The following is a 27,796-nucleotide window of genomic DNA, read 5'->3' on the forward strand; positions in this document are numbered from 1 at the left end:
AGCTTGTTTAATGTGGCTTAACCAACACTGGCTGATTAATTGCAACTTGCTGTGAGTTTGTGAAGCTTGTTTAATGTGGCTTAACCAACATTGGTTGATAAATTGCAACTTGCTGTGAGTTTGTGAAGCTTGTTTAATGTGGCTTAACCAACACTGGTTAATTAATTGCAACTTGCTGTGAGTTTTTGAAGCTTGTTTAATGTGGCTTAACCAACATTGGTTGATTAATTGCAACTTGCTGTGAGTTTGTGAAGCTTGTTTAATGTGGCTTAACCAACACTAGTTAATTAATTGCAACTTGCTGTGAGTTTTTGAAGCTTGTTTAATGTGGCTTAACCAACATTGGTTGATAAATTGCAACTTGCTGTGAGTTTGTGAAGCTTGTTTAATGTGGCTTAACCAACACTGGTTAATTAATTGCAACTTGCTGTGAGTTTTTGAAGCTTGTTTAATGTGGCTTAACCAACATTGGTTGATTAATTGCAACTTGCTGTGAGTTTGTGAAGCTTGTTTAATGTGGCTTTACCAACACTGGTTGATTAATTGCAACTTGCTGTGAGTTTGTGAAGCTTGTTTAATGTGGCTTAACCAACACTGGTTGATTAATTGCAACTTGCTGTGAGTTTGTGAAGCTTGTTTAATGTGGCTTAACCAACACTGGCTGATTGTAGGATTGTAGGCGAGAAACCCTTTTGCAAACAGGCTTCAACTGCGTGGGCTTTATTGAGAGTTTTCTCTTTTATGGCAGCATTTCATAATAACGTCGTTGACAGTGTTTTCCATTTTCATTTTCCTTTTATTTTATTCTCATTTTTGTGAATGACAGTTTTGCCTTTGGCTATTTTTAACGTTCCATGAGTTGGAGGGGGGCGGAAACAATTGAAATGCGTCGCAACCTCGGCTACAGCCTCTGATGACGCCAGCTCTTGAAACGCGTTGGCGTCCTGCCTGTGTCCATTAAACGAAATTGACGACCAACTGGCGAGTGGCATGTGGCAAGTGCCACAGTAAATACACACACACACACACACACATATATATATATATATATATATATATATGCATACAGATATATATGTTGCAACTGCAATTGCTCAGCAAACGTTTACTGAGCGACGCTGCGTACGTCTGTGCCAGTTGAGGGAATAGAATATAGAAAACCGCAGCCTTGACATGATTAGCCATGACATGTGGCACCGATGTTTGTGTGGCTTTTAGCTGGAAATGTGCAACCGGCCAAATGCCACTCAAATGACACAACCCCCCCCCCCAACCCCCACCCCCGCCCCCGCACACACACACGCACACAAGAGTCGCATTCCTTGCTTGGCCTTGTGGCTGCAGCATAAAAACTTTGCGCACTAATGAAAATTGTCAGATGCAAGGCCGAAGCGCAGTCATCCTTCAACTCGATGCCGCCCCCAAACCCCGCCCAGAAGCACATACAACATGCCTCAAAGGGTATTACAAAGTTGTGCCCGTTTATGTAAGGGGTAGAAGTTGGTAGCTTTAAGACGACTCTTAGCAAATCGATAAATATCGACTTTCAGAAATGATAAAGGTAGAAGTTGGTAGGTTTAAGACGACTCTTAGCAAATCGATAAATATCGACTTTCAGAAATGATAAAGGTAGAAGTTGGCAGCTTCGCGACGACTTTTAGCAAATCGATAAATATCGATTTTTAGATATGATAAAGCTAGAAGTTGGCAGCTTTGCGACGACTTTTAGTCTATCGATAAATATCGATTTAAGGAAATGCTGAAGTTGTGCTATCTATGCGACGTTTCTTAGCATATCGACAAATATCGATGTTCAGATATGATCAAATCTATGCGACGACGTTAAGTCTATCGATAATTATCGTTTTAAGGAAATGATGAAGTTGTGCTAGTTCCAGCACATGGTAGAAGTTGGTTTCTATGCGAAGTTCGTATCTATCGTATATCGATTAATATCGATTTTGTATGTTAAATACAATTGAGAAATATGTAACTTTTTAGATAAGTTCAGTTTTCCTAAAGATAGAGCTTTGCGGTTTGGTGTGTAAACACTTTTGTATGCCATATTCAAGTTTTGAAAGTCTCATAAAGAACGAACTGTAAACTCAGGAGTTAATCAAGGATGCATTTCCCGTATAAAGTGTGGGTAGGGTATCTTCTAGTCGTTTATTGCCGACTAGTTTACTTTAAATTGCTTTGTGCTTTGGAATTATGTGTTGCGCGTTGCAAATCCCACAGTAGTTGTCCTTGAGACAGTCCCGAGCTTGTCGAGTGCCATCAAGGTCTCATTCCTCCTCCCGTTCCCCCGTTCCCTCGTTCTCCCTCTCCCTCTCCCACTCTGTATTTCTCTTCCGCCTCTCTCAGCCGCATGTCAATCATGCCAAATGAACTTTCTGTCATGCCAATCATCAAAGCCAGAGCCAGCCACAGCGAACTCTAAGCTCAGCCGCGGGCATTTGCATGCCGCACTCGCCTTTTCCTATACAATTTTTTCCATTTCCCGCTTTTTTTTTTTCCATTTCACTTTTTTCTCATTTCCCTAGTCCAATACCCAATCTGTTTACCATCATCCGTTCGCGGCTGACGTCAATGCGATTGGCAATTTGCAATTTGCGTTATTTTCTTAAGAATTTCGCTTTGCTGCCAGCGACATTTGCTCGGCTCCTGCTGCTGCTGACAGCCTGTCCAATTCCATCTCCAAGCTCCTGCCCCTGGCCCTGCCCCTGGCCCGTCTCTCTTGTGGCAAGGTCATTAGCAGGCCACCGACTTGATGGGTCTGAGGGTCCTTAGAGACTGATTGGCTCGACCTGTCTGCAGGTCGATTGATTTATAGAGCTTTAAAATACAAAATACAAATAAATTGCAATTGGAATAAACGCAATCGTAGACTTTTTGACCTTTTGCACAAACAGCAGCTGGACGGGGCTGAACTTAAGCTGATGTCTGCTTAAAGGTCTCTCAGATATAATAGGTCAAACTAAAGCCGTGCAAGCAACGCGCTTGAAAACGCCGCCTTTCATCAATTTGTATACAGCTTAAAGCCAATTGACGTCTTTTCACTTTCGCTATCCGCTTTCACTTTAATTAAAACATAAAAACGCTCTGGCCAGAACTGCGATGTGCGTTTATTTTGAGAAGAACTTCTCTAACGCGCTAATTGGATGAAATTGTGCACTCACAGGACTTCATGCGTTCGCCCCCCATTTCTGTTTGACAGCTTAGCAATTATGGGATATTTAATTGAGGGTCTGCTCGGACAACTTCCGAGAAATCTTTAAAAATTAAAAAGCGCCAAAGTGAATTAATAAATACGGACCGTGTCCGTGAGGAGTAAGCCCCACTTTGCGAACTAAGCGTTTATTTATAGTTTCATAAAAAAAAAAGGATCGTCCGTCAATGTCCGTGGTTAATTCCAGCTATTTCGCATTCAGCATTGCTGAATAATGGAACAAATAAAAGAAAATAAGCTTTTTATTTATTATTTTTAAATCCCATTCAGTTTCCGTTTGTTTTGCGTTTTTCTTTGTGCATTAGAAATGCAAATAAGCAAATAGAATTATTGAAAATTGCGGCTGCATTGTATCAAAGACTGAGCGCTTCTTAGTTCAACGTAGATTTGAACCAGCAACTTTATTCTTGCTAGTTCGATGCCGATTTCGAGCCAGCAACTGCACGCTTGTTAGTTCGACGCAGATTTGAACGAATAGACAGACTAATTGCAAATTTCTACTGGATTGAAATCAGCAACTTCACGCTTGTTAGTTCGAACAGATTTGAGCCAGCGACTTGAGGCTTGCTAGTTCGATGCAGATTTTAACTATTAGCTTTGTGCATGATAGTTCGATGCAGATTTGAACAAGATTTGAACAAATAGAATAATTTAAACTTGCTGCTCAATTTGAACCAGCGACTGCACGCTTGTTAGTTCGACGCAGTTTTGAACCAGCGACTGCACGCTTGTTAGTTCGACGCAGTTTTGAACCAGCAACTTTGCATTTGTTAGTTCGTCGCAGATTTAAACAACTTTACGCTTGTTGGCTTGACGCAGATTTGAACCAGCGACCGCACGCTTGTTAGTTCTACGATACTTATGACTTTATGTTCTAAAAGCAGAAGATGCCTTCAAAAAATGCCCAGCTTTAATTATGAAAAGCTTAAATAACTGAGAAATCCAGCTTTAGAAATGCAGCTGAATGAATGCAGAACTTTCAGAAATTAAATTAGTTCTATTTTGAGTTTGAATTTGATTTTATTCTGCACAGTCAAGGACCTGAAGAATATTCATCCTTTTAGTGGTAATTGTTGGCATGCGCTTGTTTACAGGGCTCAAATTCAATTTACGGCTTACTGAAAGGCTGCCTCGTGTGGAGCTTAACTCGATTAGCAGACATGGCTAATGGATAGAAGCTCCTGCCCAAATGGCCTTGTGAACGGCAGCCAGCAGCCCTCTGTTCCCCTATGTTAACTAATGGTGTTTATCTTTGATTTCATCTTTCACCTACTCCCTCTCTCTCTAATTCTCTCTCTCTGTGTACTTACAGCAAGGTCCCCGCCCAAGGGTAGTGAGTAGAGCATCGCACAGAATGTCGGATCAGCAACGCGCCTCGTTATGCCCGCGACTCGTCGACTACATGGCCATTGTGGGTGCGCACACGACGCCGCCAATGCCCAAGGGCATGCAGGGCAGCAAAGCGCCGCCCGTTCAGGTGAGTCTTGCTACTACTGAATGTGCCACAATGTAGAAATGTTCAGCTTTTATGCCCTGCGCCCAGTACTTAACAAACGGGACGAAGGCATCCCATTGTACATTAGAGTCCTTTGGGATACATGAATAAATATTTTTGGGCGAGCGAATCAAGAGTCAAGTTTAGATGTGGGATCTTCTAGATAGTCTGTTTATTTAACTAAAAATCGATAAATATCGCTTTGAAGTCTTGGCTCTTGTTGGGTGTATCTCGGAGATTGTTAGAGAAATGGATACCACAATCGAATACTAGAATCTTGTAGAATGCAGAGTCAGAAATTTATACTTTTTGGAGAATTTCGTCTATTTTCCCTAAAATTCAAAATGAAGTAGGATAAACCCCTTGAAAACGCAGCACTTTTTTAATTTAAGGGAAAATTAACGAAGTTCTCCAATAAGGAGCTTAACAGGCTGAAGAAAGCATTTCCAAGCTCTGCAAATTTCATAAAGATCGGACTTTAGGCATCGAAGTCATTCAAATGTGTAAGGGCAAACAGAAGCACATATGTACATATGTCAATTCCGTTTACAGGGCATCTACTAGTCGTTGAAGCTCGACGAGAACATTCTTAACAGTTATTTCATTGGCCGCATTCCAGGTGCCCGACTTGCTGCGACGCTATCCACCATCAGACCATGCGGACTTTCCGCTGCCGCTGGACATGGTGTACTTTTGCCAGCCGGAGGGCTGCACCAGCGTGGGACCGCGACGCACCGGCTCCGCCATACGGGACATGACCTCGTTTGTGTTTGCGCTAACGGACAAGGATTCGGGCAAGACGCGCTACGGCATCTGTGTTAATTTCTATCGGCCCATCGAGCGGCCCAGCTCCGCAACGGCCGCAGTCGCCGAACGTGGCGGTCCGCCTGGCAATGGTGCGCCGGGCGGACACGGTCCGGGCGGCATCGGTGTCGGCGGCGGCGGGGGTGGAGGTGTGCGCGGTCGTCGCTCATCGGCATTTCGACGGGAGTCGTGGCGCAAGAGCATGGAGCGCAGCTCGGACTCGGCGTTCAGCAGGCAAGTGTATTTGTGCAGGCAGCTTGCTGTTGGTGCTGGGTGGTGTGCCGCGCAGTTGGCTATTTACGCTTTTGGCTTTATTGATCTAACCGATTTCCAAACCATTTCCATAATAGTTACGGCCTCTTAACTACTTCTAGCGACTACAGAAGTAACGTAGCGCCCAGCGATTCGGATCGTGAACTGACCTCGCGTCGCGACTCCGACCAGCAGCGTCTCCATTCGCATCATTATCCCCCAACACAGACCGGCAGCGGTGGCGGCGGCGGCGGCAGCGCCTCGGTGCCCAAATTGGGTCTTATGGCACCCTCAGCGGATTCTGAATCCGGCGGCAGTCATTCGCCATCGCCACGGGCCTCACGCAAGCGCACCAAGCTGCGCAATCAGTCGCTCACCTCGCTCTGCATCATATCGCATCATCCGTTCTTTACAACCTTCCGCGAGTGTCTCTTCATACTGAAGAAGCTGATCGATGCCTGCAACGAGTCGTCGTCGCCGAAGCGTGTCGGCGCCTCGCAGAAACTCAATCGGGACAATGTGTGGACGGTGCTGACGGGTCATGCCAGCGAGGCGACACCCTCCATTGTGCTGCACGATGTGCGCGAGATCGAGACATGGATATTGCGTCTGCTCTCCACGCCAGTGCCGGTGCCGGGCTCTACGCGTGTCGAGGTACGTCCCACGATTCGGTCTATACATGTTGCAACTATATCTCCAGTGAGCCTTAGTTCTACCAAGGTCCTTCAGTCTATCGGAATACCAGATCCACTAAATCTAAAATGAAATCCTTCGATATGTGGTTGTTCCCATTTTAATATAGGTTTTAAGACTAACGAGTTTTTCAAACATTTTCAATTATTATTTATCCTATTAATTTGCCATTTATTGAATTCTTTTCATCATTTCGCAGGTAGAGGTGCTGTCGCCAACTGTGCACGAACCATTGCTGTTTGCACTACCGGATCACACACGCTTTTCGCTGGTTGACTTTCCCTTGCATTTGCCACTCGAGCTGCTCGGCGTGGAGACATGCCTGAAGGTGTGGACACTGATCATATTGGAGAACAAGGTGCTCATCCAATCGCGCGATTATAATGCTCTCTCCATGTCGGTAATGGCATTCGTGACCATGCTCTATCCATTGGAGTACATGTTTCCAGTGATACCGTTGTTGCCCACATGCCTCAGCTGCGCCGAGCAGTTGCTGCTCGCGCCCACGCCCTTTGTCATCGGTGTGCCAGCCTCTTTTCTCATCTATAAAAAGAACTTTAGGTACGGCTAGTGTCCTGGTGGTGCCTCATAGCGCCCGGTAGTGCCGTTTAATGCTTCGTAGGGCTACCCAATGCCTGGTAGTTTCCGGTACAGCCCAGTAATGCCTGGTATAATTTGCAGTATCGGTAGTTCCGGGTAGTACCGGAAGCGTTCGGTAGTGCCTGGTAGTTTCTAGTACTGGAAGTGCCTGGTGGTGGTAGTGCCTTGTAGTATCTGGTAATGCCTGATAGTACTTGGTGGTACCTTGAAGTACCGGGTAGTGCCTTGTAGTACTTGGTTTGCCTGGTACTACCGGATGGTTGCTGCTAGTGCCCGGTATAGCCCAGTAGTTCCTTACGAAAACTTATGTAAATCAAAAACTTGCAGGCTGCCCGATGATATTTGGGTTGTGGATTTGGATTCTACCAAGCTGACGCCACCAACAGGTGGATACGATGAGATACCTCCATTGCCGGAGCCCGAGGGTACCATACTGAAGAATCATCTGAAACAGGTAAGCCCCTTGTTAGGATGACTGTAATTAAAAATACATGGACAAGCATTAAGATTTCTGTGCATCCATATAGTTGACTGGGGTACCATTTAATTTTGTTGCGACAACTACTTAATCGTGTTTGATTGATGTGATTGATGTGTGTGTGTGTGTGTGTGTGTGTGTGTGTGTGTGTGTAGGCGGGTGCGACCATGTCTATAGGGTCTGCTCGAGATTTTTCTTGCAGGCCTTAAGTAACTGCATACCCTTATCGTATAGGGATAGATTAATGCTCTTGAGGGCCTTCTCCCTATGCAGAAAACGCTCGAATTTGTCGTACTCGTTGCGCATCTTAAAGACAATATCTGGTAGCATGCCCTGCACCTTCTTCACAACCTGCATTTGCACGTGTATGCGATTATCTATGGCACCCTCGCACTTGAATCTCTCGAGGCGTAGCTGCTCCATGTCTCGCTCGTGCTCATAGTGGAGCTTCTGTTGCAGCAGATGCTCCAGCACGGAGCTATACACCACCAGCTGATCCAAACGTGGATCCATGGAGTATGGCACTTTTCGCATGCTTTCTGCATTCCGGAGAGATTGCGTCACTTCTGTAGACATGGTCGCAATTTTTTGTCTCGACATTTTTAATTGGCTATTTTCTGTTGTTTTATTGATTTATTGGTTTTAAAATCGGGAAACGAATTTTCCGATAGTAAGAAATCGAACCACAAACTAAATTTCCTAATAAAACTATGCAGCAGAACTGTAACGAGGAAGCAAATAAAAACTAGCAAACTGACAGCTGAGTCGTAACAACTTTCAAACACAGACCCAAAACATCAACTTAGCAAATCCATTTTCCAGGCCCAAAACTTTGTCTAATGTTAATTTATGCAGCAATTATTTATGATTTGTTTATATTTATATTTATATCCTGTGTAAATAAAGATTATTGAATAGGTTTCAAGTTATGGAATATGTTAGCTAAGCCAGTTCGAGGGTTATTCAGTTTTATTTCAGCCCAAAAACTGAAAGACAAATAGTTGGCAAAATATTCTGTTCCCCGATTCTCACATATCTGTAAAAGGCAAGGGTATTAAATTTTCGGCGTGCCGAAGATATCTTATCTTTCACGTTTTAATTTTCACCTAAATCATTTAAATCATAAAATTAAGGCGACGCCGGGTAATTTCTTTTAATGTGTATATCTTTCCTGTACATATTAACATATGTTGATGTATTTGGGTACAGGATCTTGCGACTAGATAATACTTAAATGTTAACTTGTAACTTGTGTAATTGTTAAAACACTTCCCGTTGCTCGATACACGCATTTACTGATTTATCATCTCATATAATTGTATATCTTGATATGTGCGACAGGCTTTGATTGTCTATGCAAAATGGAGCTCAGCTCTGCTATCTGAATGTGTAAAAAAGTTATCGATATACATATATTATTCGAAGCGCGCATATCGATAGCTCAGCGGTTAACCGTTAATAAGTGTACTATTTAATTGATCGCCTCTTTCCCAAATTTTTGTATGATTGTCCTCTTTATATACATAAATATTTAATACCGCATTAAGAAATGTCTATATCGCCTCGGAGTTACACTCACAGAGCCGTCCATAAATATATATATATATGATTTAAACATAGCTCTTCTTATATATATATACATATTTGTTTGTATACTTTTGTATTATTTTCAACACTTTTTTCATACGTTCATTGCTCTATCTGTCTCTCTCTCTCTCTCTCTCTTACTCTCTCTCTTTCTCTCTCTCTCTCTCTCTCTCGCCCACCCTATATTTGTGTCTATCTTTTTGTGGCTTTTACTTCGCTAATACTGTACTACTCTACTTCTAACAATCATGCATTATCTGTTATACGAATTTCTTAAACTTGTTCACAACTACAACAATAAAAACAACAACAACAACAACAATAACAACAACAACAATAACAACAACAACAACAACCACAACAAATGCAGGCTATGCTACTTATGGATGAAGCTGGACTTGGTGTAAATATCGTTCACATTTAACATATGTTAAATAACATTTCTTTTTCGTTCTTATAACATTTTCTTATGATTATTATTTGGTTTTGAGTTGAAAGCGTTTTGTACATAACTACTACTAAAAATACTACTAATACTATGAATTGTTGTATACTAAACATAACATATTAACATATTATCTAGTATTAACCAAATCTAAATACATACATTTTAACGCATGCAGACAGTCAGTCACATTATGCATAGAACATGACATTTAACTTTAACTAATATAACTCATGCGTATGGGCATTTCCAGAGAGGGTTCCAGCATAATCAAAATTAAGATTTATTAAGAAAACGTGCTTTTCTCTTATTATCTGAGAATGTATTATCAGAATGTAACGTGAAACAAATCTATAGTTAACAGTTATCGAAACCGATGTCATTTAACATATATGAAAAATGTTAAGCGATCTATTTAGTTATTTCATGTTAAACATGTTTAACAACCCATAAAACAGCTTTTGTAGTTTTCTTTATGGTACTTCTCTACATATAGCCTAAAGTTTTATATTTAGAACCAGCTCTTACACATCTTTCGGTTCAAGCCTTAGTTGGCCTTAATAAAGTTATTCTCGTAGCATCCATCGATGGTACCTAAAGTGTTATACACGTAGTCTTTTCAAATAGATGATGCTTAAATGTAATTCACATATTTTCACATAAATACTTTGAGAAGCGTTAGAGAAGTGCCAGCATTCGACTAACCATAAACTTTCCCTGGCATTTCATCATTTAAACATTTTGAGGCGCTGGGAATGCCCATATCTGCTTAGGCTAGCCCTCTGCCAATAAATCTCTCTACATTGCTGAGCTCTAACTGGGGCTTAGCCCAGTTATTAGCTTTCTCTAGCGAATTTCTCGTTCGTCTTCGTGTTCTTCTGTGTGCATGCTGTATATGTAAAAACTCTTCCTTGCAACTTGTTATCCTTAACCGTAACCCCTAAGCCCGCTCTTTTGGTCTATCCCTCCTGATAGCTAACCCTGTTGAAGTTCCAGCCAAGTCAATTTTAACTGAGCTGAGTTTACTAAAGCGACGTTTTTTCTTTCGATTCGTTGCAACAGGCTTTAACCTCGATGACGGCCTCCAATCAGGCTGTATCCTCGCAGCAGCTGTTGCCCTCGGTGCGTGATTGTCTCCAGGAGCCGCCGCTTTTGGGGTGAGTGCCATTAGCATGTACGGTGGGTCACCGGCTCTAATCGAGATCTGTGTAGGGTCTCGCAAGTACGTTTGCCCCTGCAAACGCCTCCACACTCGGCACAGGCCAGCCAGAGGAACTCGATGTCAGCGCAGGGCGGAATGTTGTCCCGTCAGCCCAGTCCGATGAATTCGCCGGCATTGAATCCATTTGTCTACGGCACCGACGTCGATTCGGTGGATGTGGCCACGCGTGTGGCCATGGTGCGCTTCTTCAATGCCCAAAATACTTTGGCCAATTTTGCGGAACATACGCGCACATTGCGTTTATATCCGCGACCCGTTGTCGCCTTCCAAATCAATAGTTTTCTGCGTTCGCGACCGCGTGCCTCCTCGTTCCTCAATCAGTTTTCGCGCACGCAGGCGGTGGAGTTCCTGGCGGAATGGTCCCTAACGCCGACAAATGTCGCCTTTCTGCGCGTACAGACGGGCGTCATGGATCCCATGCAGGTGGGCGATAAGCCCAAATGGTTTGCCCACTCCCTGACGCCCATACGCTTCTCGGTGTGGGATGACGGCAGCTCGCTAAACGGTGCGTTGCGCTCTTTGAAGCAGCTCGAGTGCCAGCCAACGGATGAGAGTGGCTCGGACTCGGAGGGTGCCGACAGCAGCAGCTCCTCGTATAGCTCGCTGAGCGATTTTGTTTCGGAGATGGCCTCATCGGATTTATCGCCCAGTCTGCACGATGTTTTTGGCTCCTACAATCGACCGCATGTCGTGCCGCAGACATTGTCCTCCAATCTGGATCCGGCTCTGGTCTATCATCCGCCCAGCAAGCTGCAGTATCCGGAGGGCTTGGCCGGACCAGCCACCATCAAGGGGGATGAGGAGCGTGCCGATTCACCGGTATCTTCCTCATCCAGCCGCTCGGACCTGAGCTCGCCCAGCTTCAATCGTGACTCGGAGTTTGATTTTCAGCCCAAGCCCGTTCAGCCGGCGGCGTCGGGTGCCTTTGAGCTGGCCACACCGCTGGCCATGCGACTCGAGGCGACAATTAAGATGGCCAGTCTGGAGGCCGAATCGGATACGACCTCCACAGTCACAGGCAAGACAATAGCCAGCAGCAAATTGCAGCGCAATACCAGCGATGTGGAGCGTACCGAAAAGAAGATACCGGTAAGCGAAAGATCTTCCATTGTCGATCAACCTAATCAAGTTCCTGTTCGCTTAGCCACCGCTAACGCCGCCCGTTAAGCAACCGAGTGTCACCAATATATTGGCTCGCACCGGCAGCTCCGGCTCCAGTTCGAGCAGTCCGGGTCGCCAGAGCTCGCAGAGTTCCCTATTCGAAAACTTTGCCTCGCACGCCAAGGAGCTGGTGCGCGAGACGACGCGCCAGAGCAGCCAGGAGGGTCTGTTGGCCCATGTGGATAAGGTGAGTTGTGTCCGAAAGCAAATTGATATATGTATATATATACATATATATAGAATTGAATGTGCATCCATTGTCGGACTCAATGTGTTGTTGTGCTCTCTGTTGTCCATCTACTTTGATACTGTGACAAACGTAATTCGAAATTCGATTTATCGAAACGTTTCTCATCGATATCGATCAACCAAATCGATAATCGTAATGTTACTACTATGTAATCGCACGTTCTATGTGTCTACTTCAATGTAAACCAATGTATAACTAAGTATAGCATGCCCAGGACGAAGATCTAGATGATAAAATGCGTCACACTTTCGAAAAGGTTGGTACTCAGCCACTCGCACACTCGCACACTCGCCCTAACCTCTAAACACATTTGACATCAAAACACACACACACACAACCACGCTCATGCACGCACGAGCATTGATAATACCTACGCCCATGCCCAGGCCCATACTTAAAGAATTTAGAGTTCGGTTTTCGGATAGCTCTGGTGTGGTGGCAGCCCTATAAATGGTAAATCTGTTGGAGTTCCAAGTTCAAAATGAGTCATAAAGTAATACCAAAGAAATTACTTTCAAATATGCATTCAATTAAAGAGAATCAAGTGTTAAAGCATGGTGTCAACCCTGCTTTATGTTTGGCCTGCACAACCCTATAGAAATACATAAAATGAGATTTAAGTAAACAAGAACTTCATGATATAGTAGAAATGAATATAATAAACTATCGCATGGAATGGAAACTGTTACGTAGGGTGACAACTCTGTTTTGGATATGAGCTTAAAGCTGAAGTATGTGCAACTTATAAGACCAAAGTAAGCAGGGACTTCATGGACACACTAGAAATAAATACAATTTATTAACAAACTGAATAAAAACTGTTGATATATGGTGACAACCCTGTTTTGAGTTTGAGCTGCAATGCGGGAAGAGTTGACTGTACAGCAGGTTAAAAAATTAGAATACCCAGAGACTTAAGGGATATTCTAGAGATGAGTATGAAATGGAAACTTTTAAAGAGTGGTGGCAACCCTGTTTTAATTTAAGTTGCAAATCAAGAGGAGGAACTCCACGTTTTGAACTGAATCTGTAAAGCTTAAGGAGAACTCTAGACAGAAAGTCAAAAGGTCAAATAAAAAAGGATAGGAAGTGAATATTATAAATTACTGAATTGAATGGAAACTGTGTAAGAATGGTGACAACCCTGTTTTAATATGCACTGCAAATCTGTGGGAACAACCTTAATAGACATACATAAGACAAGAAAAAAGTAAAGTGTGGAGAGACTCCATAATGAATTATTCAATGGGAGAGAACTGCACCATAGGGTGACAACCCTATTTGGAAAAGAGCCACAAAAGTGAACTGTGAACTGTAAAGGACTAAAGGAAATAGATATCTTATGTCACCACACCACAACCAACAAACACTTTTCGAGGCAGCTGTCAACCCTAGAACCATTGTAGCTTATTGATTGCATAATCTCGCTGTAGTTAGTTGTCCTGGCTGTCATTATCCTGCACTCTGCGCTGTTGTTCTGTAGTAACTCTCAAGTTATACCCTGCATAGTGCCCGCATTGGTATATACATATATTCCATATATTGGACTAATTGGATTTTATGCTCTGATCCTCACAGTTTACGCTGCACGCCAAGAAGGCGGCTGGAGAGGCTTCCAAGCAGGCAATGGTGGTGTCCAAGCAGGCGGCTGGCGTTAGCAAGAACACATTGGAGGATCTCACCTATGTGGGCAAATCAACGCTGGGCGATCTGACGAAGACGGCCAAGGAGGCCGCCACCAAGAAGGGCATCATCAAGATTGAAGAGCATGGTTCAGCGGCGTCCAGCCATGCACCAGCCATGCCCAGCTCGCAGCTGGCCACACAGAAGCAGGTGCAGCAAAGCGGCTGCGGCGGACCGGGCAACAATTTCTTTTCCTCAATTGGCACCGACTTCAATGGGCTGGCCTCCACCACAACAACCATGTTCTCGGGCATGTTTGGCAAGAGTAAGTCCGGCGCTGAGTCCCAGTTTCAATTCCCATGCTCATGCTCCCCTCCCCACGCACAGAGAATCAACAGAAGCAGTCGGCTGTGCAGCACAAGCCGGCCAATATGGGCGGCGGTAAAAATAAGTCGGCCAGCAATTATGATTCGTTTCCCAGTCGCAAGGGTCTGGTGGAGCGTACGCCGCTGATAAAGCATTCGGGACCGCGGCAAACCCAGGAGGATTTGACGCGCCAACAGAATCAGGAGCGATCGCACAGCAATGCCGAGAATCAGACATTCCTCAAGGATGTCACCAATCAGGTGTTGGCCGGCGAGGGTGTCGGTTGGCTCAAGCTCAATCGCTTCAAGAAGCTAATGGAAGATGAATCCTATCGCACACTCGTGCTGAGCAAGCTGAACAAGACGCTGGACAAGAAGATAGCGCCCGATGATCATATTGACGATGTGGTACGTAAGAAAATTCCCCCGAGTCCAAGTCGAAAATTCGCACATTATTGACAACCTTAATATTTATTGCTTTTTCCGTTTATCTCAAAAATAGTGTGTGACCAAGCCCGTGTGGAAGGGCATGCTCAAGTGTGTGCAAGCGATTGCCGGCGGCCTGGACGCGACCTTTAGCAATTTTGGTCTCGGCGGCATGGCCTCCGTGTTCCAGCTAATGGAGGTCGCGCACACGCACTTCTGGAGCAAGGAGATCAACGAGGGCAGCGACATGTCATCCAGCTTGTTGTCGAGTCATGCGGCTAGTCCCATGGGCAGTCGCGAGAATCTGCGCTCACCGAGCAGTCCGAATGGCTCGCATTCGGGTCTGGGCAGTGAGTGGGCCTCGCCGCAGGAGTCGCGCAAGAGCTCAACCCATACGGCCCTGTCGGTCACAACGGCAGCGGCAGCAACAACATCGGCCGCCGCCCGTCGTCTGTCCTCGGCGGACAGCCAGGATGGACAGTCGACCACCGAGATGTTCAAGGATATGTTGTCGCAGAAGAGAAGTGCCTTGAAGAATATGCTCACCTCGTTCGATTCAGATGTGAGTGCGGTAATTGTTGGAGCTTTTAGCTTTCACAATTCACAGCATTAAATGCTTGTTAGCTCAATCATTCCAACATAGCTGCCACGCCCATGCCCATGCCCACGCCCATGTCCACGTCCATGTCCACGCCCATGTCCATGTCCATGTCCATTTATGCCGTAATTAGTGTATCAATGCCGTAAACCATCGTATGCCAATATCGTGCATCGCTATCGCTATCGTAATCGTAATCGTAATCGTAATCGTTGTCTATATACCGTATATATCTATATATATATATAATTATATATATATGATTATGTAGCAAGCGCTTATCAGCATATCAATATATATCTAGTCGCATAATCGGGCCACGCCTCAAACGTCAATCAATGTCGGCCTGCTAAGAATAATCGAATATCGTATATCGTATATCGTCTATCGTCTATCGCATCAATACATATCGTATCGTATTGTAATTCGTAGGCTGCTGGCTCCACGGGCGCGCTATCCGTGGTCAGTGATCTGCTGCCAGCTGGCAGTCTGAGCGTCCGCATGCCATCCAGCTGCCGTTCCACAGTCTCAGACACCGAATACGAAAATGTAAGTACACAGCTCGATGACCGCGATCGATCGATCGATCGTTCGATTAATCGATTTATCGATCAATATTAATCCACCAATAAATCGATACGTTCAACTTGTCTCAGGCCCCGCCCAAAAAAAACCCACAAGGAGGCCCATTATCAGCTTGTCAACTTGTAGTTGGTTGTTTTTCTTTTGGCTCGAGATCTGCACCGATCACCAATATATATATACATATATATATATAAATGATTTATCTGCCTTGACTTAAGCTGCGATTTTAATATGCGCGCATTGTCGCTGTTCTTTCACAGACCACCACATCGAAGGATTCGAAAAAGAGCACCGGAAATTTGTGGTCCGGCAAATCGACGCTCAGCGCCGGTTTCCGCTATACGGGCGGGCATTTGATTAACACCTCATCCTCGCCATCGCCGGACAGTCCGCGTGTCTATCTATTTGAGGGCCTTTTGGGCAAGGATCGCCTTAATCTGTGGAATCAAATGCAATTCTGGGAGGACGCCTTCTTGGATGCCGTCAGTCAAGAGCGTGATATGATCGGCATGGATCAGGTGAGCCGAGCTTTATCTTAATGTTTTTAGGTTTCCTTTGATTACCAGATCGTCGCAACTAGAAATCTTAGTTATAGTTGGTGGTGTATTTTCATTAACATTTCCACCCATTTAAGTGAAAAAAAAGGGGGAAACCATTGCGTACAATTTTTATCCCAGATAGATAAGAAATTTCTTTTGGTTTTTCTTTTTCGATTCGACCCAACAAAATATTTGAAATTCATTGTTAAAATGTATTTCAGCCGTTTTTGGTCGAATTTGATCAAATTCACCTCGGAAGGTGGAAATGGGATTTCAAGGTTGTATGAATGGAAGTTATTATTTTATTCGATTAAAGTGATTTTTAAAGACTAAGAGAGAAACATATATGCTCGATGGAACTTAAATGTGTTTCATCGATTGTGTCGAATTCCACCTCTCAAGGTGGAAAAGAGGATTTCAGAGTTGTGTGAATGAAAGTTGTATTTTCTTATTTTAAAAGTTTCAGAGAAAATAAATTATGGAGACTTTTTATGAAACAAAACCGAATGTAATTCATCCCCAAGGTGGAAAATGAAACTCATTTTTACAGATCTTTCGATTTTGGTACATTAGACCAAACAGTCGGAAAATGGGTGGAAAACTTTAAACACAATTTAATTTGAATATGCATTCTTTTTATTTATTTATTCAGGGTCCCATTGAGATGATGGAGCGCTACAAGTCGCTGAGCGAATCGGAGCGTAAGCGCTTGGAGCACGATGAAGATCGCCTGCTGAGCACCATGCTCTACAATCTGACGGCAATATTGGTGATGCTGAATGTGAACAAGGATGAGATTCGACGCAAAATACGTCGCCTGCTGGGCAAGAGCCATATTGGGCTTGTCTACTCGCAGGAGGTGCACAATGTGGTCGATCAGATTAACAATCTGGTGAGTTGGTCTTTCACTTTTATATACCCCAAACCTATTGAATATGAAATAAAGTAGTTTTGCACAAATGTATGTAAGAGGCGGTAGGCAGCATCTCCGGCTTGATCAGGTTTGCATCATATCATTTCATATTCAGCCGATATCTCCTTTTATTTCCGAAATACCGATAAATATCGATTTTGAGACGTAGTCCATTTATCGAGAATTTTGGGAGATAAGTAGGCCAAACTTGGTATTTAGGCTCTTGAATAGTAAAGACAGGTTGGAAATATTTCACTTTTTTGAAACCTACCTCGAAAAACTAAAATTTTTAAAGCCTGATGCTTGAGCTTCGGTATGCACACACTTGAGTAAGCCCTGCTAAAGCCCTGAAAATTTCATAAAGATCGGACGATTAACAACGGAGTTATGCGTAGGCACCTGAAAGACGCTAGAGAACATTGGGTTCAGGCTATCTCACTAAAGATATTGACTGCATACGATCAACTATTTATTTGCTTTATACTTAGAATGGCAATGACATAGATCTGAAGCCCCTGGGCTCCCGGCTGCTGCATCGCCAAAGTTTTACCGTACACCAGGGCGTCGATGTGAATGGACCGTTGCGTTTTATGGAGGTGCGCGACGATGGGCTCGTGCTGCGCTCCGTGGACGGGACCATTGTGGAGCGCTGGTGGTACGAGCGTCTGGTCAACATGACCTATTCGCCAAAGACCAAGCTTCTCTGTCTCTGGCGTCGCAATGGCGGCCAAACCCAGCTGCATAAATACTACACGCGCAAGGTGAGAATCGGTCGTCATCAATATATATATACATGTATCGCATTATATTTGGGTTATGTGTGTGCTCTTTGGCAGTGCAAGGAGCTGTATAATTGCATTAAGGAGGCCATGGAGCGAGGCGGCACGCCCACAAATGTACCCGAATTGGGCGGTGAGTTTCCGGTGCAGGACATGAACACGGGCGAGGGCGGACTGCTGCAGGTCTGTCTCGAGGGTGTCGGTTTGTTGTTCTCCAACAGCAAGGTAAGTTGTCTTGTTGTCTTGTCTTGCTCTCTTGATAGCGCACACACACATGCACACTCATTGACACACGCACACACACGCACACACACACACACATACATATACATATACATATACCTCGCCGCTCTCTAAAAAATACTCGTTTTGTGTACAACTCTCTGCATCTACATACATATATAAAAAGCCATAAACATATAAGCATCAAGTCGTCCACCCGCCGGCCCACTAAATCTCCCGACCACCCAATCCACCCAATCCACAATTCCCAAGCCGAACCCTAAAAAATCAACAAAAATCAAAAAAAAGGGACACATATTAACATCTAATGAAAAGCCCAGACAAGAACTATCCAAATTCATTTCAAAATCTTCCACTCTCTCTCTCTCTCTGTCTCTCTCCCCCTCCTTATGGAGCCAGAAAGTTCCCAGCTGTTCACATAACTACAGACATTTACATACATATATGTTTTAATCACTTATGTATATCCGAAATCTATCTACAAGTTCGATATGCCCGGGCATTTGGTGTTGGTTTTGTTTTTTTTTATGTTTTCTTTTTTTTTTCTGTTTTTTTTTTTTTTGTTTTTTTTGTGGGCGTGTCACAGCCGCAGCGTCCACCATTTGCCGCAGGCCTGCCCCTTCCCCAAAAGCGATTCCCATGCGCGTCTATAGCTTCTATATATCAGATATATATATATATATACATACGACAAATAAGTACAGTACAAATTCGAAATCAAGGATATACATACTAAAATACTTGTACTCAAATTTTGGGCCAATTTGTTTGTGTTTTCGTTTTCCTTTTGGTTTATCTCTTTTATATATTTGCTTTCGATTTGCCTTGGTTTGCTTTCGTCTCTTGGTTCATTCAAAATTTCATTTTAGAAAAAAACTTTTTACTTAATATTTGTTCTATGCAAGGACCTTCTCAATATTTTGCATTATGATTTTTAAACTATCACAAATAGGTTAGTTCCTAAGCATAAATTAGGCTGCCCTTTCAAAGAACTTCACAACATATATATTAGCTTCACGCAGTTGCTTGTTTCCGGAACATTATGAAGTACAGTCTTGGGCATTATAACTGGACGTTCTGCTGGGTCAGTCAACTGTTTCGTAGCGCCCCAACAGAGCCCCAAGGCGAACGCCATTCAAGAAAATGAATCAAGTATCAAGTAGCTTTGCATAAATCTCTGAAAATCTTAACTTACCCGCCCCACTTTCCCGTTTCACATTTGATATATACATATATATTTCGATATTGTTTTAAGCAAATTTTGTTTTTCTTTTGATTGTTTATCTTCTTGTTTCGTGTTTTATTTGCGTTCATTCACGTACTCCCCTTACCCCTAGCCATAACCCCAAACAATAATCATAATATATATATATATATAGAAAATGACCGACATATTCCACCTAACCTAACTTTTACATTTCGAAACTTTCGCTCGTTTCGGTTTACTTTGCTTTCATTTCATTTGTCATTTTATTTGTCTCGCCCTCTTTTATATACTTATTTACCTATATAATGTGAGAAAACGAGCGGTACCGAATCTTTAATCCAATAATAAGAAAACGAAATAAAAATTATATGAAAAAAATAAAAGAAATCCATAATACCATATAATCCATATATTGTGCTAGTGAATGTACTGAATGCTATATTCATTATACTCTCTACTTTATTTTTATAATCCTAACCAATTGAACACAATTTCTTACGTCAATTTATGATTACGCTTACGATTTTCATATCATTGAGCTGCGCCATTTGGTTTTTACTTCTCTTTTGGTCTCAACTTCTTCTTCTTCTTCTTTTACTTTGTTTTCTTTTTCTATTGATTTTTGCAAATTTTTCTTGATATTATATCGCATTTGAGCTGCTCTCGAGCGATAATTCCGATAATTCTTCATCATTGCCATCAAATATTTCTGCAAATTCTTTTCGCTACTTTTTTGTAATGTGTACAATTTTTTGATTATGAAAAGTAAAATTTAAAAAAACACAACAACTACTACAAAACAATAACCTAAAATATATATATGTATATATATATATATTGATAGGGCTATATATACATATATATTTAAAGTTAAGATACGCTCAGGCCCAAAAAGTGAGAACTCGCTGTATGAATGAGGTTACGAGATGTTAGTTCGATTATTTTTGGTTATCGCTTTTCCGTTTCTACGCTGTATGAAAACTAACGGTAACTAATTGCCGTTATTTTAAAACTGTTCTTTCATATTGCGTTGTGTGAAAACTAACAGTAACTAATTGCCGTTATTAACGCGCTGCGCTCTTTCGTATGCCGTTGCCGAAGAGAGCGAGAGAGCATGTCTGCGTGCGTGCGTGTGTGTGTGTGTGTGTGTGTGTGTGCGAGTGTGTCGGCAAGCCGTTTACCGTTAAGTGCGTTCTTTTCTTAAATCTCTTTTGTCAGTGTTAGCCCAATTTAATTTTTAAATTGTTTATTTGTTGTATCCTCCTGGAATATGACCACATTTTGAACTAGGCGTATATTATCCATCCCCCCCCCCACCCCTCAAAAAAAGTATCTAAAGCAAAGAAACGTTTATATATATATATATATATATATAAAAAAGAATATTAAAAAAAAAATACCAGTTTTTTGTTGTGCATATACCGAAAACTGGTCGCTTTTGAGATGGTCCTTGTGTATATTTGCAGCTTATCGTTTGTCTCTAGAGCTTCTTTGTTTTCAATTCTCTTTTACTTTGCTCCTTAATTTTTGGTATATTATTTGGTATGTTTGGTATTTTCATAACTACCTCTGCCTCTCTTTCTCTCTCTCTCTCTCTCTCGCTCTCTCGCTCTCTCGCTCTCTTCTTTCACTTGTCTCTCTCTCTCTCTGTCTCTCTCTTCCTTATCTCTATTGTTTGTTAGCTTTTTTACAGCTTCAATTTGTTAACTTAATTTCGTTTGCCTATCTTATTCTGGTATTTTCTGTGCGTTTTTCTTCTACTCAATTTGATTATATTTCTTATGTACGAGTAATAAACCACAACAACAACAACAGCAACAACAACAATATAACTAAGATTTAGCTGTCCTACCAAATGTCCCAATTTCCAAAATAAATTATTAATAAAATAAAAAGAAACTCTACACAACAACAACAACAACAACAACAACAACAACCACATTTCATATCGTTTCTCCTTGGTGCTACAAAAACAAAATAAATACCAAAATTCGCTAGATATGCTATTTCCAAAATTTTGCAAACAGTTACCAACAAAAAAAAAAAAAACCAAAAAAAAAAAAAACCCCCCTCAAAAAAAATACCAAAAAATATAAATATATATGAAAATCATCTAAAATTAAATTAAAATGCGTTTCTGTCAACATTCTTTTTATTATTTTCTTTGTTGTTTGTTTAATGTTTTTTGTCGTACGTGGAACGCTGCTCCGTTGCTCTCCCATTTTGTGGACTTTGATTCAAACACACACGTTCCCTACGAATCGAATCGAAACGTTACGAATAATTCCAATGATTGGTCTGCCTCTCTTACATGCCAAAAATGAACAAAAATCTATAAAAAAAATACCAACAAAAAAATACAAAAAAATATATGAAAATAATACTAAAAACATATACGAACTGAATATGTCGTTTACGATAAAGGATTTCGAGGTATTGCAATGAACAAATTTCTTGTTATATTTGAACTTAAATTTTATATAAGCAACTATTGTTCTTTAAGCCCTGCTCCCTAATTTACTTTCCCCACCAACATTTGCGTTTCTTTCAATTCCAATAACAATTTCATTTCTGTTCTTTTCGTTTTGTGTTTTCCAACACCTACTTCTCACTATTTTCGTTAGCAAACACTTGATTTTCTTTTTCACCCATGCAAAAAAAAAAAAAAAAACCCTTAAGAAACAAAAAACAACAACAACAAATGGCATACAACAGTTAAAGAACCCTATACAAAAAAAAAAAAAAAAAAAATTACAACTAGTAGTTGATTTGATTTGATTCGAAATAATATATATATATAAAATTATGTATATTATTTGTTAGCTTTTACGTTTTTTACGAAATTAATTTATAATCGAAATTGTTGGCTGGATGGTTGGTTTGTTTGTTACGTTTGAAACAGAGCCGTAAACTACTTGTTGACGTTTCCCCACACTCTTTTTTTTTTTTTTGTTACTTTCTGATCGAATTCAACGATAAATATCGTTATCATTTCCATTCGTTTTGATTTCTCACAGTTTTTTCATATTCCGTTTCCGTTTGCGTTTGCGTTTGCGTTTCCGATTCCGTTTCATTTTCATTTCGTTTGCGTTTCAATTCCAAATACGAATACTGCATATACATAGCGGGCGTTTGGAACGTTTTGGAACTAATACATCAACTAGATATATATATATATATATTTATATATTTTATTGTGTGTGTTGTTCTACAGTTTTTCAGTTCTACTCTCTCTCTCTCTCTATCTCTCTCTCTCTCTCTCTCTCTCTCTGTCTGTCTATCTCTCTCTCTCTCTCTCGATACACACGCACACGCACACGCACACATACTCGATGCAGGCTACACTTTTGGGGGTTCACTCAACCAGTTTTCAGTTTCAATAACTGCTCGATAAATTCCTATCGATATCGATAACGATAACCATACTTACGCTGGTCTTTTAAGTCCACAAGCGCCTGGCGCATATTTCCATTTTCTTTTTTATGTTTCCCAGTCAGTCTGTTTCATACAGGACACGCAAGCCTGCGCATGTTCCAATCTGGTTGCTAAGCCCCTCACACACACACACACAGACACACACACAATCAAGTGCATATAGGTTTTTTTTTGTGTGCAGCAATAGAAAAAGACGTCTCCGATTTCAGAAATTATATATTTATCCTAGGATATACATATCTCGAACAGTCGAGTCTTTGTTGGCATGTATGTCTCATCAGTTCTAAGCGAACAAATCGCTTAGTTCTCAAAGCTATCCAGAGAAAGTACATATTTCGAGGTCCAAGCGGAATTGGAACATTATATCAACATATTCTCGATCAATCGCGTCTATGTGGGCATATCTCTCAGTCTAGTTCTATGCAAACTAATCGTTTAGTCCTCAAAATCGATCTAGATAAAAATTTCGCATAGCTAACTCTATCCGTAGCGGGCAGTACATATGTCGCGGTCCGCGCGGAATCGGAACATTATATTATGCTATTCTCGATCTGTCGAGTCTTTGTAGGCATCTCTGGCTGCCTACGCGAACTTATCAGTTAGTTCTCAAAGCTATCGAGGTTAAATTTTGCATAGCTTCCTCTTTCTGTAGCGGGCGATACATACATATGTCGCGGTCCATGCGGAATCGGAACATTATATTCTTGTTCGAGAAACTAATTTACCTTTCATATTATCTCGACCAAAGTCTGCACTTAAGAGCCTTACCAAGCTCTATACTTATGATCCATATCCGATCAATATCGGTTTACTATATCATATTGGTCGAATCGGAAGAATTGGAAAACTCTGAATTTGAAGCTACACAAAAGTGTGCAACAAAACGAAATACGATGAAAATGAATCGATTCAAATGTATCCAAATGCCTGCAAGGGTATTAAAACTTCGGCATGCCGATGTTTAGCTGTTCTTACTTCTGACTTCGTTTTGCTTTTGATTTGGCACTGTTTAACGAGCACTTGCTCTTTGAATATTTCAATGAACACAATCACAACACACACACCTACACACCTACACACCTACACACACAGAGTTCTATCTGTCCTACTCAACTGATTTTGTTCACGATTTCCTATATATATATATAACATCTATAGTTTGTAGCCGTAGCCGTAGCCGTAGCTATACGAATGCCCAAATTAGTTGGGCCTCGCATTAAGTAGGTATCGCTTGGAAACCGAAACCGAAACCGGGTTTGGACCCGCTTCCATTTGAAAAGCTGAGCTAGCAAAATGTTATTTGAAGCACTTCGATACTAATTAGACGGCATGTAGCTTCACGTTCTGCTAGCATCTTTCATTAGTTAGTTCGTGTTTGGTTAAACTCGGTAAACCGCCAGTAAATCTCCAGACACTCGACTTTGGTTATTTTTATCTCTCGCTTGCTCTGTAAACAATTTAAGAGAAACTCCCCCCCCCCCCCAAAAAAAAACAACTTAAACCAAATTTTAAATAAATATAGTTAAATACTAGAAGAAAAAAAACAGTTACTTCAATCGAATTGTTTTAAATTTTATAATTTTGCTTGTGTAGTTTTGGTTTAAAAAGCAAAATGTAGTTAAAGTTAATACGAAATTCTGAAAACTGTCAAACTTTAAAATTCGCATATTGAAGAAAGCAAAAAATTGTTTTCAACGACTTGAAATTACACTCGTTTGCACTTAATTTAATATTTATTTTAAGCTCTTGCTAGTGCGAGCACTCGCCCTCTTACTCGTGCTCTTACTCTTACTCTTACTCATTCTCTTACTCTTACTCTTACTCTTTGCCTATCTCTGATTGTTAAAGTTTCGCTCTATCTGTCTCTGTCTTACACTTACTCTTACTGTGTTCCTTTCTCTGTCTTACATTTTCTCTTACTGTGTTATTTTCTCTGTCAACATTTATCTTAAGCTTTCGCTCTATCTGTCTGTTCCCCTCTCTCTCTCTCTTTCTCTCTCTCACTCTCTGTCTTATGCATACTTTATCTTTCTTCTTATATCATTAAGTTTTACTCTATCTATATCTCTTATGCATACTCCTGCGATGTTCCTTTCTCTTTCAACATCTATCTTAAAGTTACGATCTATCTGTCTCTCTATCTCTATTTCGTTCTCTCTCCCTCTCTTACTCCTTCTGTGTGCCTTTCACTTTGTACATCTATCCTTAAGTTGCACTCTAACTGTCTCCATCTCATTCCCTGTCTCTTTCTTTCTCCATGTGTCTCATGCTTACTCCTGATATGTTTCTTTCTCTCTAGCTTAAAGTTACGATCTATCTGTCTCTTTCTCTCTCTCATTCTCTCTGTCTTATACTAACTCCTGTTGTATTCCTTTTTGGTTTTACTTTTATCTTTAAGTTGTACTCTCTCTGTCTTATTCTAGCTCATGCTGTTTTCCTTTTTCTTCCTACTTCCATCTTAAAGTTACGATCTATCTGTCTCCCTCTGTCTCTCTCTATCTGTCCTACATTTACTCCAACTAGTTCTCTTGCTCTATCTCTATAACTGTCTCTTTCTTTCTATTATGCTCCATTCCTGCGTTCCTAACCTCAACTTTTCCAATTATGTTCTACTCCTATAAACGTAGACTACAAATATTCAAATAAAATCAAAAGAACCGCCCATTTGGAACCGCCCGTTCCGTTCGAAATTAGCATAAGCATGCTCTTACTCTAACCCCATGCCTAAACCAAAAAATATAAATAAAAGCTCAAGCAGCCTACACACACATCGTACCATTTAAAAACAATTTAAGACCAGTCGAAAAGAAACCGAAATGTTTTCTTTTATTATCTGGGCTGGGCGTATTTATTTCCACCCCATCGCCGATCGATCCACCCGTTCCCGCTGAGACTCGAAACCTCTCAGCTAACCCACATAAAAATCTTTCGTCTTCATTTGATTTTGGTTCTAAACTTATATCCATGATATTTTCTGGACCTCAACACACACACACACACACACACACACACACACACACACGCACGCACTCGACACACACAGCCTTTGAGTTAAATGCATAGTGTTGTTTTTGAAAATGTATTCCAATTGAATAGTTCTTCTACTCAACCCCGTCCCACCACTCGCTAGAATCTATATATGTATATACCAACATATATATAGCCGATTCCCAGCCAATTTATGAACGACCATCTCACAAGTGCTATGTAATTAGAACAACAAACTCGAAACCGAAAAAGAAAATCACAAATTAAAATAATATTATAATAAAAGCAAATACGATTTTTTTTTTCATATATATATATATAATGAATTATTATCAATTAAAAGAATAAAAAAAAAAAATACAATTGTTTTACCTGAGTTAGCTGCATACTCATTTCAAATTCAATTCCAATCGTTTCGTTTTCATTGAGTTCCATTTTGTTCCGGTGCAAGCCAACCAATTGCGTTCCTTTTTTACGTTTTGCTGTTTCATTTGCCTTCCAATCGTTTCCCCTTATGAAGAATGACAAAAAAACCAAAACAACTTCTTGACCTTTTGGATGCAATCGATAATCGATGATCGAAACTAACCGTTAACCTGCTGTTGCCTGCTGCTAACTGGTTGCTACGGCACTCGCAGCTGATTTTTGCTTTGCTTTTGCTTTGCTTTTGGTTTTGCTTTGCTTTTGCTTTGCTTGTGCATGTCGCCTGCCTCTGCTGCCGCTGGTTCTGCTTCTGCTTCTGCTTCTGCCTGTTCATGCGCTTGCGTAGCATTTAGCTTTTGTTTGAGTTACTGTTACTGTTTCTGTTACTGTTTCTGTTTCCGTTTCGTTTCCGTTTCGTTGCGTTGCGTTGAATGTTAGTTCCACCCACACACGTGTTTACCCACACACACACACACACAAAAACACACGTACACAAAACAATAAATGAAATGAAACTGAGAAACTGAAAAAAAAAAACAAAGAGAACAGGAAACTTTGAACAATATTTGTTAATTTTCTTTTATTTCATATATGCATATTATCCGATACATGATTATTACGTACTATCCACAAATCTAACTGTGTGACAAGAGAATCAAATAAATACAACTCTTTGTTTCTCTACCAATTTTTGTTCCCTTTTCATTTGCATTTCGTTTCGTTTCGTTTCGTTTCGTTTCGTTCCACTTTTGCGTTTCATGCCGCACTCTTTTGTGACGGTTCAAACCGAAAGTAAAAGTATATATAACAAAAAAAAAAAAATGAAAGAAGAGAAGAAATCCGATGCAATTGTTCGGTTCGAGTCAAGCTAAACTTATCATATTCTTGTACACAAATAATTTCAGTTCTTTGTGCGTTTGGATCACATACGCAAATGCTTTACACAGAAGGGCGGCATTTTCGTATTGGAGGAGTACAGTAAGTGCCCGATAACAGTGTTCCATAATCGTTTACGTTCATTCAATGCTCCAATGTTCCAATTACCACTTGTTCCCCACTTCTCTTCTGCAGATCCGAAGACGCGCAATCTCATCCAGCGAAAATATCAGTCTAGCATGGTAAGTGCTCTATGCGTATAGCCCCAAAAGCCTCGCACTGCACCACATGCATTCAAATCTGCATCACAATTATTTTGGTTTTTCTTTTCTTTTCGATAACTTTGCAAATTTGTTGTTGTGTACAAAATGGAATTGAAACAGCACCTTTTTTGGCACTTGCATATGTTTGTATATAATTATATACATATATAAATATATACTTTCCCTTTTTTTTCTTTCGGTTTTTCTTTTTTATTTTATTTTTTGTATATACTTATTAACACAATAATATAATATAAAAATAAATATATACATATATATATAACTATGTTTGATTTGCCTTACCTTTTTCTATTCGT

General features: G+C 41.1%; 2 protein-coding genes across 14 annotated transcripts in view; one reads left to right on the top strand and one right to left on the bottom strand.

Moving 5' to 3' along the window:
• The window catches only part of Rab3-GEF (Rab3 GDP-GTP exchange factor), a 36,402-nt gene that overhangs the window by 4,621 nt on the left and 3,985 nt on the right, over positions 1-27,796 (top strand). For 2 of the 13 annotated variants that reach the window (XM_064700144.1, XM_064700150.1), the window contains exons 2-22: positions 4,542-4,706; positions 5,344-5,762; positions 5,903-6,434; positions 6,673-7,034; positions 7,401-7,527; positions 9,509-9,541; positions 10,646-10,740; positions 10,796-11,894; positions 11,950-12,153; positions 12,422-12,472; positions 13,795-14,164; positions 14,227-14,612; positions 14,707-15,192; positions 15,661-15,777; positions 16,074-16,331; positions 17,005-17,244; positions 17,754-18,026; positions 18,102-18,269; positions 21,919-21,927; positions 27,246-27,318; positions 27,412-27,458. In XM_064700144.1, coding sequence (XP_064556214.1) covers positions 4,584-4,706; positions 5,344-5,762; positions 5,903-6,434; positions 6,673-7,034; positions 7,401-7,527; positions 9,509-9,541; positions 10,646-10,740; positions 10,796-11,894; positions 11,950-12,153; positions 12,422-12,472; positions 13,795-14,164; positions 14,227-14,612; positions 14,707-15,192; positions 15,661-15,777; positions 16,074-16,331; positions 17,005-17,244; positions 17,754-18,026; positions 18,102-18,269; positions 21,919-21,927; positions 27,246-27,318; positions 27,412-27,458 — 5,472 coding nt within the window. In that variant the 5' untranslated portion in view covers positions 4,542-4,583. Of the gene's footprint in view, positions 1-4,541; positions 4,707-5,343; positions 5,763-5,878; positions 6,435-6,672; positions 7,035-7,400; positions 7,528-9,508; positions 9,542-10,645; positions 10,741-10,795; positions 11,895-11,949; positions 12,154-12,421; positions 12,473-13,794; positions 14,165-14,226; positions 14,613-14,706; positions 15,193-15,660; positions 15,778-16,073; positions 16,332-17,004; positions 17,245-17,753; positions 18,027-18,101; positions 18,270-21,918; positions 21,928-27,245; positions 27,319-27,411; positions 27,459-27,796 lie in introns of all 13 variants that reach the window. The other 11 variants (XM_064700140.1, XM_064700149.1, XM_064700148.1 and 8 more) reach the window with 9 other exon arrangements.
• Positions 6,558-8,292, bottom strand: LOC135440795 (uncharacterized). The gene is made up of 2 exons (XM_064700153.1): positions 7,278-8,292; positions 6,558-7,221 (listed from the first exon to the last, which is right to left on the bottom strand). Exon 1 carries the CDS (start codon positions 8,149-8,151, stop codon positions 7,723-7,725), a length of 429 nt encoding a protein of 142 aa, XP_064556223.1. The 5' UTR covers positions 8,152-8,292; the 3' UTR covers positions 6,558-7,221; positions 7,278-7,722.

The sequence above is a fragment of the Drosophila montana genome, unplaced genomic scaffold (assembly GCF_035044405.1).
Source record: "Drosophila montana isolate Dmon_TW-CO22-7 unplaced genomic scaffold, ASM3504440v1 contig_1687_1, whole genome shotgun sequence".
Classification (NCBI taxonomy): Eukaryota; Metazoa; Arthropoda; class Insecta; order Diptera; family Drosophilidae; genus Drosophila; species Drosophila montana.

Coding starts and splice junctions, on each gene's coding strand:
- LOC135440795 (XM_064700153.1), bottom strand. CDS start 8,151: ATGTCGAGACAAAAAATTGCGACCATGTCTACAGAAGTGACGCAATCT.